Consider the following 18262-nt stretch of genomic DNA (forward strand, 5'->3'; position numbering starts at 1 on the left):
AGTGCAGGACGAGGGGGCAGCCTCACCGCCTTCTCAATGGCTCATCCCACCCAAATCCCAGGACGACCTGCTCCCCTTCTCCTGTCTTCTGTTCCGGCATCGTCCTAGCTGCTGGGATGCACTGAAGTGGTAACACAGCTGGAGCGGGGGTGGGGGGGGGGAGCGATTCAACACAGCAGTCGCTGACGTAAAGTGAAATAAAATCATTTGGCCTCACTGAGTTTCCCCTGACTTTTCTCATAAGAGGTCTCAGGTGGCTTTGGACTCACCAAGTAGTCCCTTCCTCCTATAATTTATTTTCTTCAGCAAACATTTAGGGCGCCTGCCCTAGGCCAGACACTGGCCACACAAAGGTAAGTAAGGTTCTGTCTCCTCCCAAGAGGGCTTGCAGTGAGGACACGAGGCATGCGGCTCTGGGCACTGCATACCCCCTTCCCCGCCCTCCCCTGAACTGAGTTGAGCTAATGCCAACATTTCTCAAATCGGGGTTTTTCTTAAAAACAGGGAAGACTTGCTCTTCTATCAGTGCCTAGGCTAAATGCGAGCCAGAAGTGAGTGGCTTTCCAGTTAAATTATGCCAAGCACGGTAGGCATCCCACAGATCCCCAAAATGAAGAATTGCTTCTGACCAAAATAAACCAGGAGAGAGCAGGGGAAGGGAGGACAGCCAGGAAGACGTCAGCCAGTGAGGTAAGCTAAATAGCAAAGGCCCTGCTCTGGCGAGTGACATTACCTTGAATTCGAGTGACATTACCTTGAACTCGTATAACGGCTTCCACACATCCAAGCTCTTTCCATCAGCTGTGCTGGAGAGGAGGGGCAACCTGGACTCCGTGAGCAGTGTCCGCCTCACTAAGGCAGCCCTCCAGCTAGGGACCTGGGGAGGACGGCCTCCTGCGATCCAACCTTTCTCCTGTCACCTCCACAAAGCTTATTCCCAAATCCTGCCAGGGGGGAGGCGCAAAGACGGCAGCTGACTCCAGGGAACTTCGCAGAGGAGAGGTTCAGCCAAAGCCGCTAGGTGCCTATTCAGTAGGCTGTACTACAACAATTCCCAAATAACCTGCCTGAAGATGTTAACGTGTGGGGTTTGTTCTGTTCACTGAGCCTGTGCTATTTTGGCTGTTGGAAGCGGTGGTTGCTTCCACTGAGTTTACATTCCAGATTCACCGGGCACTTCCCCTCAGGCCTGGGCCAGCCCTCCCTGCAGCCAGGTTTGAATGTCCCAGTGGAAAATGCTGTGACATCCATCATGAGCTCAGCTGGTAATGGAGGGCCACAGCACTCAGTAGGATTTCCGGACCTATATCTTTCACCCCCTAAATCTGGCACTTAACACCTGGGGTGCACACAGGGCCCGGGACTGAGATCCATACCTTCTTTGCATTGGATGATATTGTGTTGGCCATCAGACTTTCCAGGTAGCTGCCGAGGCTGATCCCCTTCACGGTGATGATGGCTTCTTGTGTGAGCACAGTCCTACAGAAAAGCAGGAAGTAAAGGGGCTGAGCAGCCTGAGGAAGGGGAGGCTCCAGCCCACCCTGACCTTGGAATTCAACGTGTCAATCCCAGGACGCGATGGCTTACATTTCAGGGTCCTCCGGATGGGGTGTGTATACCAGCCTCTCGTTCACTGACACCAAGTTTGTGAGTGTGATCTGGAAGCAAACAAAAAATGGTTTTAGGTTTTATTTCTCTTGCATTTCTTCCCAAACCACCTGCTCATACTCTTCCATCCTCAAATCACCACTTACTGAAGCCAGAACAGAAGAAACACGAAGTTCCAGGGAAACCCAGCCCTGGCCGCTCCTTCTGGCAGCCTTTGCATGTCCTCCACACCCAAACCTAAGTCTGGCCTGGCCTCAAGGCACTTGCAAACTGCCAACCCATCAACAGTCCTACAAAAGCATTCAGGGTTACCATCCAGGTAAATGAGCACAAAGTTGCTTGTATAGAATACGATTTTATAAAATAAACCGTGTTTCTAGCTTCTGCATTTTCCCCAAATTTTTTGAATGTGCAGTAGGCCAATATAAATTTTTCTGAGAAGAGTGAAGGGAAAAAGGTGCTTGTAAAATTAGTGCTAAAGGGGCGCCTGGATGGTTCAGTCAGTTAAGCATCCAACTTTGGGTCAGGTCATGATCTCGTAGTCTGTGGGTTCAAGCCCTGTATCAGGCTCTGTGCTGATAGCTCAGAGCCTGGAGCCTGCTTTGGATTCTGTGCCTTCCCCTCTCTCTGCCCCTCCCCTACTCATGCTCTATCTCTCTCTCAAAAAGAAATAAACAAAACAAAAAAGAAATAAAAAACTTAGTGCTAAAAGTCATGTGTGCTGTTGGAAGTCAGGATAGTGGTTATCTTGGGGGTGGGGTGGGGGTGCCCCCCAGAAAGAAGCATAAAGGGGGATCCTGGGGTCTGGTCACATTCTGTTCCTGATCTGCCTGGTTACAAAGGTGTGTTCACTTTGTGACAATTCATTACAGGCATTTTTCTATGTGCTTATTATACCAGAATAAAAAGATAAATAAAATACTGCTAAGTAAAATTAGCCTTTCTATTAAAAATAAAAGATCACTTAGACCAAAGGTGGGCTGGAAATAAAATTAAATGAAGATATTACCCACCATCACCAGGAAATACCAAGCACCTTTCTTATCTTAGGCCATTGCTTACATTGGTGGAACAAAGTTCCATTTTCTTTTCTACTGGATCCACAACGGAATGTTCTTTGATGTATGTCAAAGTCCTACTGGTTCCCAAAATCTAAAAAACAAAGCAAAACTAGCATAGTAATGTGTCAAAAATTTCAGTTTGTAGCATCAACCACAAAATGCCATCTCATTTACTAATTAATTCCTTTATCTATTCAACAAACGACCCAAGGGGGTACACAGCCATGGACGGCCCTGCCCAGCTCCTTCGGTGGGTCTCTGTACCAGCAGTGGAGGCAGACATTGAACAAATGAATGGATTCAGATAGAGTTGAGCGTATGACAGTAATAAATGCCCTGACGAAGAAAAGAACAGTGAGAGGCGGGGAGCATGGGCAAGGCCCCTCTGCCAGGTGGCAAAGCCAGGGAAGGAGGGCACCATGTAGAGTTCTGGGTTTAGCAGGTCGGCTCCCAGGGCCAGACCTGTGCGCTGAGCTCCTGGCACAGTGACAGGCCAACATGGCAGGAGAGGGAGAATGTGGGCCCACTGGCATGCTGGGTCCACGCCAGGGCTTAAACTCTGTGCTGAGAGGAGGACGGGGGTCCATATGGGCAGGAGAAAGCCATGCTCAGATTTACATTGTCAATGACCTCCCCGATGGCTCTGTGGAAGAGACCTGTCAGGACCGAATGTGTCCCCAAAGTTCATATGTTGACGCCCTGACCCCCAGCACCTCAGAATGTGACTGTATTTGGAAACAGGGTCTTTCGAAAGGTAATTAATTAAGTTTAAAAGGGGGTCGTCAGGGTGGGCCCTAACCCAGCCTGAGCAGTATCCTTATAAGGAGAGATAAGAACACACAGGGGGAGACGCCAGAGCTGCGTGAGGGCAAGGGACCACCACCTGCAGAGGAAGCAGGGCAGCTGCCTGCCAGCCAAGGACAGAGGCTGGGACAGACCCTTCCCTCGCGGTCCTCAGGAGAACCAAGCTTGCCCCTGCCTTGATCTCGGACCTCCAGCTTCCAGAGCTGTGAGGAAACAACGCTCTGTCGGAGCCCCCAGTCTGCGTATCCGGTTAGGACACAGGACCCTGGAGTGACGCAGGAGTCTATGGGGGTAGGGCCAGGGCTGAGGGAGGGGGAGCCACGCCACACGTCAGGAGACCTCAGGACCCACAGAGACAGAAAATTAAATGAAGTTTACGGAGAAACAAACCACCTCTCGGGTTTCTCTGAAGTCCTGAGCAGGTGTTCTCAGGGAAGGCTGTCACCTTCTGCAGATGGGCACCAGCCGGGCACGTGCAGATGCAGCAGAAACAAGGAGGGTGCAACTGGGTGATTGTGGGTATGGCCCGGGCAGGGCGATGCGGGCACAGGGAGCCAACGGGGGTGCAGCCCGAGCAGGGCTGTGGGCGCAGCAGGGGCGATGCGGGTGCGGTGGGGATGACGCAGGTATAGCCTGGGCATGTGGGTGAGCGGGCCAACGTGGGTGCAGCCGGGCGATGCGGGTGTAGCCGGCATGTGCGGGTTGGTGTGGCAGGGCTATGTGCGTGTGGCGGGGCGGTACTGGCGCGGCGGGGTACGCAGTTGCAGCCTCACCGCTTTCACGAAGCCGGGCAGCCCCCACTCGGTGCTGAGGAGGCGGTGGCTGTGAAGCCGGCCCCGGCCATCCACACTGCGCTCCAGCACGTCAACTCCCACGACACAGGGGTTCATCGGATTCGGGTACTTCCTCATGGCAGCTTTGATGACAGTGTCCCATGGGTGGCTGGTGGGAAAAATACAACCACCCAGCATAAGCAAGCAATCCCTACATTTGTAAAGTGTGCCACAGAGGCACGGGGCGCGCGGGGGGGGGGGGGCAGAGCTGCTGTGGCCCGCAGAGTGAAATGAAAATCAGTGTTAATGTTCTCGTTAAAAGCTTTTTTTCTTTTGGCTTTAATTAAAGGTATATGAAAACAAATCTGTCTGAGGCATCCGGCCCCACACCCAAATCCTGGATCTTGTGATCCTTCTGGGCTGACCAGGGGCAACCGGAAGGCTTTGCCTGGGAGGACTCGCAGGACACTGGGGACACAGAGGTCTCAGGCTGCTGGCAGCCGTGTTTAGTGCGTGTGCATTCTTGGCCCAGGTGCTGCCCTCACAGGCCACCCCGACATTGGGGCCTTGGCCGAACGAACCACTTCCCACCCCCACTCAGCACCTTCCCGTCCTCCACTTCCTCCACCGCTCCACCCCTGAACAACACTGGTTTCAACTGCGTGGGTCCCCTTACATGTGGATTTTTTTCAATAAATACAGAAAAGTACTATAAATGTGTTTTCTCTTCCTTATGATTTTCTTCATACCATTTTTTCTCTCGCTTATTGTAAGAATACAGTATATAATACATAAAATACGTGTTATGCAACTCTTCATGTTGTCAGTAAGGCTTCCAGTCCATAGTAGGCAGTAAGTTAATTTCTGGGGGAAGCAAAAGTTGTACATAATTTTTAATCTACAGGTTCAGTACCACCCCTATTAAAATGACAATAACATTTTTCACAGAACTAGAACAAATAATACTAAAATTTGTATGGAACCCCAAAAGACCCTGAATAGCCAAAGCAGTCTTCATAAAGAAGAACAAAGCTGGAGTTGTCACAATCCCAGATTTCAAGGTAAGCTACAAAGCTGTAGTAATCAAAACAGTATGGTACTGGCACAAAAATAGACACACAGATCAAAAGAACAGAACAGAGGGCCAGAAATAGACCAACACTTACATGGCCAATTAATCTACCAAAAAGGTGACAAGAATATACAATCGGGAAAAGACAGTCTCTTCAGTAAATGATGCTAGGAAAACTGAACAGCTACATTCAAAAGAATGAAACTGGAAGGACGCCTGGGTGGTTCATTCAGTCGGTTAAACTTCTGACTCTAAATTTCGGCTCAGGTCATGATCTCATGGTTCCTGAGATTGAGCCCTGCGTCAGGCTCTGTGCTAACAGTGCGGAGCCTGCTTGGGATTCTCTCTTTCCTCTCTCTCTGCCCCTCCCCCTGCTCGTGCATGTGCTGCTGTCTCTCAAAATAAATAAATAAACTTTAAAAAAAAATGAAACTGGACCACTTTCTTACACCATATACAAAAATAAATTCAAAGTGGATTAAAGTCCTAAATGTGGGACGTAAAACTATAAAACTCCTAGAGAAAAACATAGGTAGTAAGTTCTTTGACAACAATTTCCTAGCTATGTTTCCTAAGGCAGAGAAACAAAAGCAAAGATAAATTTATTGGGACTACACCTCCCCCCAAATAAATTTTTTTTGCACAGTGCAGGAAACCATCAACTGAACAAAAAGTCAACCCAGTGAAAGGGAGAAGATATTTGCAAATGGTATATCTGATAAGGGGTTAAAATCCAAAATACATAAAGAATTTATTCAGCTCAATACCAAAAAAACCCAAATGATCTAATTAAAAATGGGCAGAGGACCTGAGTAGACATTTTTCCAAATAAGACATATAGTTGGCCAACATACACACAAAAGATGCTCCAGATCACTAATCATCAGGAAAATGAAAATCAAAACCACAAGGAGCTATCACCTTATGTCTATAAAAATGGCTAAAATAAAAAAGACAAGCTGGTGAGAATATGGAGAAAAAAAGAACCCTCATGGTAGGAATGCAAATTGGCAGGCCATTGTGGAAAACAGTGTGAAGTTCTTCTAAAAATTAAAACTAGGATTACCATACAATCCAGTCATTCCACTACTGAGTATTTACCCAAAGAAAATGAAAATACTAATTCAAGAAGATATCTGCATCCCTATGTTTATTGTAGCATAATTTATAATAGCCAAGATATGGAAACAACCCAAGTGTCTACTGATAAAATGAATGCATAAAGAAGATGTGCTATACATGTACAATGGAATATTACTTAGCCATTAAAAAGAAGCCATTGTGGATCTAGATGGTATTATGCTAAATGAAGTAAGTCAGACACAGAAAAATATCATAGAATTTCACTTATATGTGGAATCTAAAAGACAAAACAAAGGAATAAATAATGCAGAAACAGAGGCATAAATATAGAGACCAAACTGGTGGTTGTCAGAGGGGAGGGGGCTATGGGGGATGGGCAGCATGGGTGAAGGGGACTGAGAGATACAGGTTCCAGTTGCAGAATGAATTAAGTCATGGGGATAAAAGGAACAGCACAGGGGGACCTGGGTGGGTCAGTCAGTTAAACGTCCCACTCTTGATCTCAGCTCAGGTCATGATTTCATGGTTTGTGAGTTCAAGTCCTACATTGAACTCTGCATTGACAGCATGGAGCCTACTTGGGATTTTGTCTCTCCTTCTTTCTGCCCCTCACCTGCTTGTGTCCTCTCTCTCAAAATAAATCAGCAAACTTGAAAGAAAGAAGAGAAGAGAAAAGAAAGGAAGAAAGAAAGGTACAGCATAGGGAATGTAGTCAATGGTACTGTAATAGCATTCGGTAGCTACATCTGTAGTGAACCTAGCAGGACATATAGAGATGTTGAATCACTATGTGGTACACCTGAAACTAACATAATATTGTGTGTTAACTATACTTCAATTAAGAAAAAAAAAAGATATTTAGGAAGTAGTAGTACTCTGTAACAAATTGTGAGAGAAAGAAAAGTGACCATACATTCCAGTTTGCCCAGGACAGTTCCAGTTTTTGCCTTTTGTCTTACAGCACATACTAAGAGTGTCCCCTTTTACTTTCAAAGACGTCCTAATTTGGATGATAAATTATGTGTTAATCCTGGAAATAAGGAAAGAGGAGGATTCGGGAATGAGCCCCAAGTTTTGGGCTCGAACAATTGTGTGGATAGTTGGGCCATTTACTGAAAGAGTTGTTGTTTTTTTTAAGTTATACACAATTTTCAGCTGTGCAGGGGGTCAGCACCCCCTAAGCACCCGCATTATTCAAGGGTCAACTATACTTTGTTCCAACTTCTAAGTGGGATGTGATGTGAGGTGGCCAACCTATTTTTTCTGATTATAAAAAATAAGTGTCCAAAATACTGAAAAATAAAGAAAACTATGAAAATAAAACCATCCACAATTCCACTACCCAAAGATGACCACAGCGTGTGCAGGAGTCCCCGAGGGCGTCCTTCTCCTACAAGATGCTACCTCTCCTTCTCTTGCCCTGAGCCTTTGAGGTGGGGGGTGGATATCTTTGTCCTTATTTTGTTTCCTGCTATCAGGCAAGCCACATCCACAGCTGCCCCACTGCTGGGACAATGCTTGTTCAGTGCTAGTTGAGGCTCGAAACTCCTATGGTGGTCCACAGGATGTCAGGCACCACCTTCAAGTATTCAGAGTGGACCCTTCCCCTGAGTGCTTATTCCCCTAATTCTTCCTTCCTCCAATGTGTGTGCCCCCAGAGGGCATCCGAGCCCCCTGCCCCCGAGCCCCCCTGGGTATGTCAACAACACCATCGTTCTTCAGACACATCCAGACAAGTTTAAACAGCACGTGTAGACACAGCCCAGACTCAAAACTAAGACACTAAGACACACCCACACACACACACACGCACGCACGCACCTTAAACAGATTAAACTGGCATCAGGCTCAAACCACAGTCAGATTTATCATATCATCTGCTTTTTATATTTAACTAATGATGAACATCTTCCTAGATCATGAACCTATTTTCAGAAAGGCGATTATAAGCAGCTGCACAACAGGTTACCCTGCAGACATTTATATTCAACCAGTTCCCTATGGTGGGTTATTTTTTTTTTAAGTTTATTTATTTATTTTGAGAGAGAGAGACAGAGAGAGCCAGCAGGGGAGGGGGAGAGAGAGAGGGAGAGAATCCCAAGCAGGCTCCACACCGTCAGCACAGAGCCCGACATGGAACTCGCACTCACACACCACGAGTTCATGACCTGAGCCAAAACCAAGAGTCAGACGCTCAACCAACGGAGCCACCCAGGTGCCCCCTGTGGTGGGTTATTTAGTTTACTCGGCAAAATACAGACAGTAGTGAGCGCTGGTTACACTCATCTTTCATTCATCTAATTCTTCCTTAAGATAAATTCCTGGAAATGGATTTACTAAACCAAGTATCAAATATTATGACAAAATTGAATGTTTTTGGTCCATATTTGACATCCTTTTAAAATATCAGTTACTGACCATTCATTTACTTTATCTTCATAAAAGTCTGTCCCAGCTCTGAAAGTTTGCAGCAGGGCCCAGACTAGAACTGGGTCTTCCAGCCCCCTACCCTATGTTCTTTCCATTGAGTTCCATGACCTCTAGATTGGCAGGAACTGGTCTAAAATTCCCTCTCTTAAACAAAGAAATGCTTTTTCAAACTGTGGAATCATGTCACCGAGTTAATGCATCTACTAGCTGTAACACAAAGGGATGAAAAAGCAGAGATGTGGCTGCACCGATCACTCTGTAGGACCCAGACGCCGAGCCTCCCTCTCTGAGGAAGAAAGGTCAGGGGCATGGTCATCCAAGATCTAGGGAAGGAGGGAGAACCGGACACACATGAAAGCTGCAAGGGACCTAGTTACATGGGGCCCTTCTCAACGAAATACTCTGCGGGCGCTGCAGGCTAAGGTCCTAAGAGGTGTTCCCATACAAATCCCTGCTTTAAGCAGAATAGGCTTTGCCTCTTAAAATTACTTAAAACTATCAAAAAGTTGAAGAAATATTGGTATTAAGCAAATCTTACACAATAATCTTTCTTTTATATAGAAACCTTATATCTTTCTCACTGATTTAAACTAAATACAAGCCACTTATGACACTCACATAATAAATAATCCTACTGATTATAGGAGAATGACCACATCCGTTTAACAGAGACATCAACAGATGCAGGAAATAACATTTTTTAAAATAACAAGTGTTAAGTACAGCAAGTCAGTATCACACACTTCTTGGTTGAAGGCAATAGCCTGACACTTACTTGTTTGGCAAAAATGGCGAAGTCTGGCCATATGGAGTGTTGGGGAGGACAGGAGAAAGGGGGGAGTTGGAGCTGCCAGTGACACACTGGCCCAGGCCCTGAGAGACGCTGAGCAGGCAGGTGCCCTGGTATCAGGGCTCAGGCACAGGGTCTGGGTTAGGCAGGACAGGAATCGGCTGGAATTCATCCTCCGGGGTGCGTGGTCCTGGCTATGGCTTCAGGTCACTCCTGGTGACCTTCAGGTCACACCTGGCTATCACTTCAGGTGATCGGGGTGCAGTGGGAACCTGGTCCCAGGGTGGGAGGCCCCCACCACAGAGTGGCTGCCTCAGAGCACAGTGCCACCACTGAAGGGCCAGGCAGCACTCTTGCAGCGCCTGGAAGGTGGCAGCACTAGGCCCACCTGGCACACTGGGGAGCAGAAAGGAGTAACAGAGACATCTGTCTACGCACAGCCAGGGTGGCAGAAAGATGAGTGGGATGAGATTATAGGATGCCTGGGGTGTGCCTGAAATAACCCGGCAGTGGGGGGTTTGGGGGGTGGGGAGCAGTGGGTGGGGACACGTGAAGCCAAGCCTGGCTGCAAGAGGGTGACTGTCAATGTGGGAGATGGCAGTGGGCACTCACTATTCTCAGCTCTCTGCTTTTGCATACTTTTAAAATTTCCATAATAACAAGCTTTTAAAAATATATATATAACTTGCCATAACCAAGGCAACGCGTCCCTGCACCCACCCAAAGCAACTCTAGGCCCAGACCAGCGGTTCTCAGAGAGTGGTCCACACCCAGGAGGCTCCCGGGCCCTTTGGGGAGTTCTGCCAGGCCCAAAGTGTCTCAATGCTACTAAGACATGATTGGCCTTTTTCACCATACTGACATTTACCCTGATGCTGCAAAAGTAAGAGAGTAAAGCTTGCTGGCCTCCCACTGTGAATTAAGGCCCTGAACCCAAACCTGGGGTCAGCGCCCACTGCTATACATGCACTCAGGAAAACAACGCCAGTGTCTTCTTAAGAATACCCATTATGGGGGCGCCTGGGTGGCGCAGTCGGTTAAGCGTCCGACTTCAGCCAGGTCACGATCTCGTGGTCCGTGAGTTCGAGCCCCGCGTCGGGCTCTGGGCTGATGGCTCAGAGCCTGGAGCCTGTTTCCGATTCTGTGTCTCCCTCTCTCTCTGCCCCTCCCCCGTTCATGCTCTGTCTCTCTCTGTCCCAAAAATAAATAAACGTTGAAAAAAAAAAAAAAAGAATACCCATTATTGGGCGCCTGGATGGCTCAGTCAGTTGAGTGTCTGACTTCGGCTCAGGTCATGATCTCGTGGTCTCTGAGTTCGAGCCCCGTGTTGGGCTCTGTGCTGACAGCTCAGAGCCTGGAGCCTGCTTCGGATTCTGTGTCTCCCTCTCTCTCTGCCCTTCCCCAATGTTCTCTCTCTCTCTCTCTCTGTCAAAAATAAGTAAACATTAAAAAAATTAAAAAAAAAGAATATCCATTATGAAACAGTAAGACTATTAATTTTACATTAGACCCTTAAGTCCCCCCTCTACTGATATTCTGAGCGAGAGAACACAATGCAGGCAGGACATGCTCCAGCCGCACGTGCGGGTGCATGGTGGCTGGGGAAGCACGGGGCAGCTATTGGGTGGGGGGGCCCTCGTGGCTGCTTCTTTCCGGCCCACCACTCCAAGTAAAACAACAGATGGACGACCTCTGGTTATTCAGACGTAGGCACCTGGCAGACATTTTCTCAAAAATTAGTAAAGTGAACTTATCACTTCAACAACTGATTGTATTTGCTGCCAAAGAAAATTTGAGCTTCTGAGTGCAGAATGGAATTTTAGAAAACTTGTATCCTCTACCGTGAGCCTGATGACTGTGCCATACTGTAAACCTGACGAACCCATATATGCCAAGTGACTGGTGCATAATGTCATAAAATCATACAACACTGAAAGACCCGGGCCGATTACTCTGGTAATTATGGCTTTGGAGTTGACATTGCAACAAACTTCAGAAACTACCACTTGTCTCGCTATAGCAGCAAATAGCCCCAATTACTTTAAAAGACTATTAAAATATTGCTGCCTTTTCCAAATGGGTTTTATTCATATACTGAGTGAGGCTGGGTTTTATTCGTATATTTGAACCAAAATAACAGACTGCAAAACACTGAATACAGAAGCAGACATGAGTATCAAGCTATCTTCTATTAAGCCAGAAATTAACAACAACAAAAATATCAAACAGCGTCAATCTTCTTACAACTTCTTGTGCTTTTGGAAAATATAGGTTTGTTATTTAATACAAATGTTATTTACATTAACACAGTGGGTCTATTGTTATTAATTTTAATAAATTGGTAGATATTTTTAAGTTTATTGGTTTTAATTTCTAATACGGTAAATATCGATAGATATAACACAGATTAAAACTGTTTGGGGTATCTCACATTTTCTAAGAGTGTAAAGGGGTCCTGAGGCTGAAAAGTTTGAGAATCACTAACCCAATGGGCCCTTGATTAAATGGATCAGAAATATGCACAGGGGTGGATGATATGGAATGATATGGTGGAATAAAGGGGGAATGTCATGTTCTTTCAATAAGAGACAGGATAAACTGTGACATATTCATACAATGGAATATCATGCAGCTATGAGACACACACACCTCCTTAACACACTGTTGTGAAGAAAGGGAAATGGTCAAAAGACCTGTACCAGGTGATCTTGATTCCTATTTTAAAACAACAAACGGCATCACATGGACATCACGTGAACACACACACATAAACGTAGTTAAATGGACCTTTGCAACATAGACCTTCAGAAGGATACCCACCAAATTCATAATTTTGTCTGCCTGTGGGGAGAGAGAAAGGGAAGAGCACTGGAAGGCATTCAACTTTTGTCTGCAATGTTCAATTTCTCTCATTTAAAAGAAAAGGAGGGGGCAGGGAGCAGAGGACCAGCACTTAGCCCACAGCTTGGGGGCTCACTGAATTCTTTTGGTGGATTGCCAGCTGCCCTCATTTTGCAAGGGCACCTGGTTTCCCGGAGATTCCTCAGCCCCTCAATGAGCACCTACTCTGTGCCAGGCACTGGCAGAGTGCCAAGGACACAAAATGAATGAGGTAAAAGAATGAAGGACTGATAGAGGCTACTACACCAATGAAGCTCAAAAAAATACGTGCCAGACATAAAAGAAGCCAGACACAAATGACTACGTACTGTATGATGAGATTTATACGAAATGTTTAGAAAAGGCAAATCAATAGAAACAGAGTGGTGGTTGCCTGGGGCTGGAGATGAGAGTGGCGGGGGACTGTGAATGGGCATGAGGGGTCTTTGTAGGATGATGGAAATGTTCTAAAGCTGGACTACAGTGATGGTTGTGTAACTCTGCAAATGCATTAAGAATCACTGAACTGTACACTTTAAATGGGTGTTTATCAATAGTGACTTTCCACAGCTGACCATTCACTTCTGCCTGTCAACCAACATTTCATGAACTTCTAGGATAATCCTTCTCAGGTGTTCAATGACAAAACTGAGCCCCAATGCCTGGGCATATAGTTTGCAATGACTTAACTTATCCCCTCTGCATCTGGATGGTGTCAGTTATGTCCCAACCTTTGGAAGGACTGAGAAAAGAATCTCTGGAGTCTCTCTCAAGGGGTTTTCTCTGGATCTTTCAAGGAACCCCAGTCGAGAAAGGCTGCAGGCCGTACAAAAATCAACACTATAACTAGATCCCATAAAGTCTCAAGATCTCATTAAAAATAACTTCAGAGGTTTTAAACCACTTGATAAATTTTTATTTTACATAATAATTTATATAAAAAGGTCAAAGAATGACAATTCCATTTCATGCAATATTTTCTTTTTCAGAAATGAAATGCTTCTCTTAAGTGGGGTCAAGGAATCTTTAAAATCTTTGTTCCTTTAAAAAATATTCAAAGATGGTTTCATAGTGTCACAGATCAAGCGACTTATTTGGAGGTATCATTTAGGTCACGAAAGTACTCTGAAACACTTCGCAGTTTTCCATGCCGGCTTTGGAGGCCTTCCATGCCCACAAGTGCATGCAGGCTGAAAGACCCCCACAAGCCTTCTCCACATTTGGCTTCCTCCCGAGCTCACTTAGCGTCGGTGTTCAATTGCCCTACACAATCTCAGCAAAGGACCAGGCCAGCTCTCCAGGCCTCTGTTCTCCCCGGGTCGCCGCGCGCCCTGCCCAAAGAGCGCATTGTGTAGGCGGAGATACGGCCTGCTCCCGGGTGGTCTGCGGAGTGCGCACCATCACTTTGCCGGGTCCTCTCCCGGCCACGTCCACTCGGACCTCCCGGCACACCGGTGCACCCTGCCGCGGAAAGCACTGCCCCGCTCCCCACCGTTCGGCCCCCGACGGCTAGCGGAGAACCGTCCCCGCGGCTCGGCCCTCCGCCAGCCCCCAAAGGAAAGGCCGCCCCCCGCCCCCTGGATTTAGCAATCCCACCACGGGCCTCCGTCAGTCAGGCGGCTCCTCCATCGAACAGACTGCACCACTCGGCGGGATCTCTACCTAACGTCGTCCTAGCTAGGACAAGGCCTGCTCCTCTTTTTAGGATGCCGGGGCCGCGGTCTGGGAACCGCCAGCGCGGGGCCGGGCGGGCTCTGCGAGGGCTGGGTCTGGGGTCTAGCCTTCCTCGACCGCCCCCAGAGGTTTGGGGGGAGGAGCAGGTGCCGGTCCGGACCCCACCGTGGCCCGCAGCCCGACCTCACCCGAACACGTGCTCCGAGCTCCAGATCTTCATCGCCGCCGGCCGCCGGCCGCAAGGCGCGGGTTCCCGACTCGGACTCCGCGCGCCCGACTCAGCGCGCCCGGCTCCACCCTCGCGGCGCGTGGGGGCGGGGCGGGGGCGGGGCGCGCGCGCGGTGGGCGGGACCGGGACCCGCGCTCTCCTGCACCTCTGGCTTGCCTGTTATTTGGCCACGAGGGTTGTGGCGGCTAAAAATAGGGATGCGGGACTCAGCTGTCCCCGCGGATGGGGCATCTGCGCTGCGGCAAGGAGATGCGCGGAGAGCACTAGCTGCAAATGCAGGAATGGAGGTGAGGGACTAATTCTCATCGTTCAGGTTGTCCAAATTCTCCCACAGCTCTTTCCAGTTGGGCTGTTTTCTACTGTTGGGAAGTATAAAGAAAAACAAAATCTCCTGTCAGCCTCCAGAAACTCTCCACGGAATAGAAGAGAAAGAAACAGTTTTACTACTGAGTAAACATTAAGCCAGAATGTAATGCGTGTCACAGGAGGTAAAGAGATTGCAAACACAGCAAGAAATCTCACCCTTTAATATAGCCAGGCAGGTGCAACACCTTCCACCCGTGTTCTCAAGTGAGAGGACTTGACAGCACCATTTGTCACGCAGAGTTCATCCTAAATTTACCTGGCAATTAGAGTGGCTGTTTTGTTTGCTAATAGTCTTTATCTAAAGGAGCAATAAAATTCTCATGTCACCGTAGAAGGTAGGTTTGAAGCCAGGTGCTCCTGAAAATTAAGCTAACATTTAAAAGAGATGGCTCCCAGGACTTTGACAAAAAAATATTTCTGGGTTGTAAAACTGGCCAAAGGCCCACTTAGCTTTTGAAAACATTTACACACATCTCAAAAGGACAAAGAATTTACAAGTTTTCTAGAGTAAATGCTCTTTAAGAAGGGAAAGGAGCGGTTCTTTTCCTTTTGCACCAGGGAAAATCGATTTTGTTTCTTTTTAGATTTGTATTTACCCTGCACGACCACAACCAAAGTTCAAGTGCAAAGAAGCAGATGCTTGTTTTGTGAAGAAGGTGACCTGTGCAGAATGAGATGTGGCATGAGGGCAGGGACCTCGTCCGGTTCACTACTGAATCCCAGGACTTAGCACAGCACCTGGCATTGAGTGGGCATCCAGGGCGTTGTTTGTGCGATGAGCCAGTGGAAAGAGAACACAGAAACAACCAGAAACAACCTAACTAGGTTAGGATCCTGGCTCCACCATCTACTTATGCTGGCCTTTACCACCTATGGCTTTAACCTTACAGTAACCTTCCAAAGCTGGTGCTACTATACCTGTTTCCTAGATGAGCAAACTGGGGTTTGAAGAAATGTAAAAGCTCTCGCAGTGTTCACACACTAAGGGATGGAGCTGAAAACTGGCACTAGCCATTCGCAGACTGCGACCTTGGCATCCTGAAAAGAAGAGCCAGCTCTGTCCTTTCTAGGGGCAGTTAGGTAGAGAACTCACAGAGCAATGCAGCCTGTCTGATACAGGGGCCACCTGACTGATGAGGCCCATGATGGAACTGCTGAAGCAGGGGGCTGGGGGGCAGCCTTTCCTTTGGGGGCTGGCAGAGGGCTGAGCTGCTGACAGACCGCAGCTACCCATACAGGGCTGGACAGTGGGGTTTGCACGACTCCCCCTCACACCTGTGCTACAGTGGCTCACAATTATGATCGGACCTGTTGTCAAACATTTCCTATATGCTCAGCACTAGGAAGCTAGGTGCTGTTATTTTGATTTTTAAAAAGCATCATCATTTAAAATCAGCATCTTCCACAAACGTGTACTGAGCATGAGACTCGAAGAATGGGGCTGCTTGGTGAGTTAGAACACACTGTAGGTGAGACAGCTCCTGTAAGTACCTCCAGGTCTGAGGGATGACTGCTGAGTTTTGCATCTCACCGAGTGGGGAAACTAAGACCCTAACGAGGTAGCGCCGTGGTACAGAGACACGCTATTCAGTGGTGGAGTTGGGCGACCAAGAAAGGGAGAGAAATGAGACCACCTTTGATCCCTGGGTGATTGCTGCTCAGTCTCACTGTCACCTGCCCTTGCCCCACCTTCAAATCCATCTTACCCAGGGCCGTGGGTTCTCAGGCAGCCATGCCTGGCCTGTGCATCCGGGTGTCATCCGGCCTGTGCAGCACCCTCCCTGCAATTACGTCACAGCCCGTGCACACCTCCCTCTGACGCTCACCACAATGGCTTATGATCATCCGTGGTTTTCTGCCTCCCCACCAGGCTAAAAACCTTTTGCAATCAGGAACTGGATTATCATTATTCTTGGTATGTCCAGAGTCAGAAGCATAGTAGGTACACAATCAATGAAGAATTCTTGAAGAATAAACAAAAGTCCCATCCCTGCTTGAAGTCCTATCCTGATACCTCCATTTGGGGCAGCGTCCGCACTTGCATTCGCTCCGTTACACCGAGTCGGCTCTGGGAACAGGGGTGGCTGCGTCACCTGGAATGGAAACCCTAGGTCCCACCTCAGCCCCACCATGCAGTGGGAGGCCGGTGGGGGGACAGGCGTTTGTGGTTTAACAAGTTCTGCCCCGGGACTCTGATGCCGACGGGCGGCAACTGTCTCAGATCCGCCTGTCCACCAGGTGGATTAGGCAAGGAGCTTCCTTGTCATCACCAGACCCTCACTCATACTATTTCTTCTAGCCAGAACATGCTCCTCCATGCTTGTCCTAGAGGAGAGCACTATATGCAAAAATCCAGAAGCATCTGGGGGAGAGGCAACCACATGCTTTTCATCTTCCTATTCCCAGCCCCTGGAACGTAGGGGTTCAACAAATTCATTCCACTGAGCGAATGGGAGGGATCTGCATCAACTGCCTTTTTTTTTTTTTTTAATGTTTATTTATTTTTGAAAGAGAGAGAGAGAGAGAGTGAGGCAGAGTGTGAGCAGGGGAGAGGCAGAGAGAAGAGGGAGACAAAGAATCCAGAACAGGCTCTAGGCTCTGAGCTGACAGCACAGAGCCAGATGCAGGGCTTGAACTCACAAACTGAACCGTGAGATCATGACCTGAGGGGAAGTCAGATGCTTAACCGACTGAACCACCCAGGCGCCCCTCCAACTGCCTTCTGAGACGATAAGGGGCCACAGCATGAGAGGTAGAACGGTGGTCCCAACCTAGGCTGTGTGCTGGAGTAATCTGAGGAGCTTTGAAAAGTATCAGTGCCTGGAATCCACCCTACATTATTTCATTGGACTATCTCGTGGCCTAAGCTGCACGAGCTTGAAAAGCTCCCCCACCCCTTCCCCCGCCCTGGCCACCTGATGATTCTAATGGGCAACTGAGGTGGAAAGGGCAGAAGCAGAGGGGATGAAGGCAAGTCCAGAGGCCCAGTCTAGAAGCTGCTGCACCAGCACAGGGGAGAAATGGGTGCTTGGCCAGTGTAGTGGGGATAAGACTTGGAAACAGCTGAAGGACCTTATAATCAACTGGACTTAGGGGAGAGGAAAGGAAGGACTGGCCACCCTCTTACCTTCTCATCCCTCATTCCTGTCATTTACTGAGGAGTTGGCAATTTGGCTCATGGGGTCTCTCTCTCTCCACTCCCCACTGCCCTCCCCCCCCTCACCATCCATTGCCTTAATTCTTGCCAGTGTCAACATCTTTGTGGAGGATCCATCCAGAAGCCCAGGAGTCTGATTCCTGGACCTCCCTAACTTTAGATACTTCAGTCCTCACTTGACTTCAGTCATCCACCCCCACCAAGCCTGCTGCCTGGATCTTGCTTATATTTTGAATTTCAGCCCAGACGTCTCAAGCTCCAACATCTTACTACAGGGGACTCTGCTTCCCTAACAGGACAATGACTGTGTTTAGCTGGCAACTCTCTCACATCAG

General features: G+C 48.1%; 1 protein-coding gene across 12 annotated transcripts in view; it reads right to left on the reverse strand.

Moving 5' to 3' along the window:
- PRELID3A (PRELI domain containing 3A) overlaps window positions 1-14516 on the reverse strand; it is a 39018-nt gene extending 24502 nt beyond the window's left edge. For 6 of the 12 annotated variants that reach the window (XM_027068433.2, XM_027068432.2, XM_053206269.1 and 3 more), the window contains exons 1-5: window positions 14364-14516; window positions 4247-4415; window positions 2671-2760; window positions 1588-1658; window positions 1377-1479 (exon numbers count right to left, since the gene is read on the reverse strand). In XM_027068433.2, coding sequence (XP_026924234.1) covers window positions 1377-1479; window positions 1588-1658; window positions 2671-2760; window positions 4247-4415; window positions 14364-14395 — 465 coding nt within the window. In that variant the 5' untranslated portion in view covers window positions 14396-14516. The other 6 variants (XM_027068426.2, XM_027068427.2, XM_053206268.1 and 3 more) reach the window with 5 other exon arrangements.
- Between the last annotated feature and the right edge of the window lie 3746 nt (window positions 14517-18262).

This window comes from Acinonyx jubatus, chromosome D3 (genome assembly GCF_027475565.1).
Source record: "Acinonyx jubatus isolate Ajub_Pintada_27869175 chromosome D3, VMU_Ajub_asm_v1.0, whole genome shotgun sequence".
In the NCBI taxonomy this organism is placed as follows: domain Eukaryota; kingdom Metazoa; phylum Chordata; class Mammalia; order Carnivora; family Felidae; genus Acinonyx; species Acinonyx jubatus.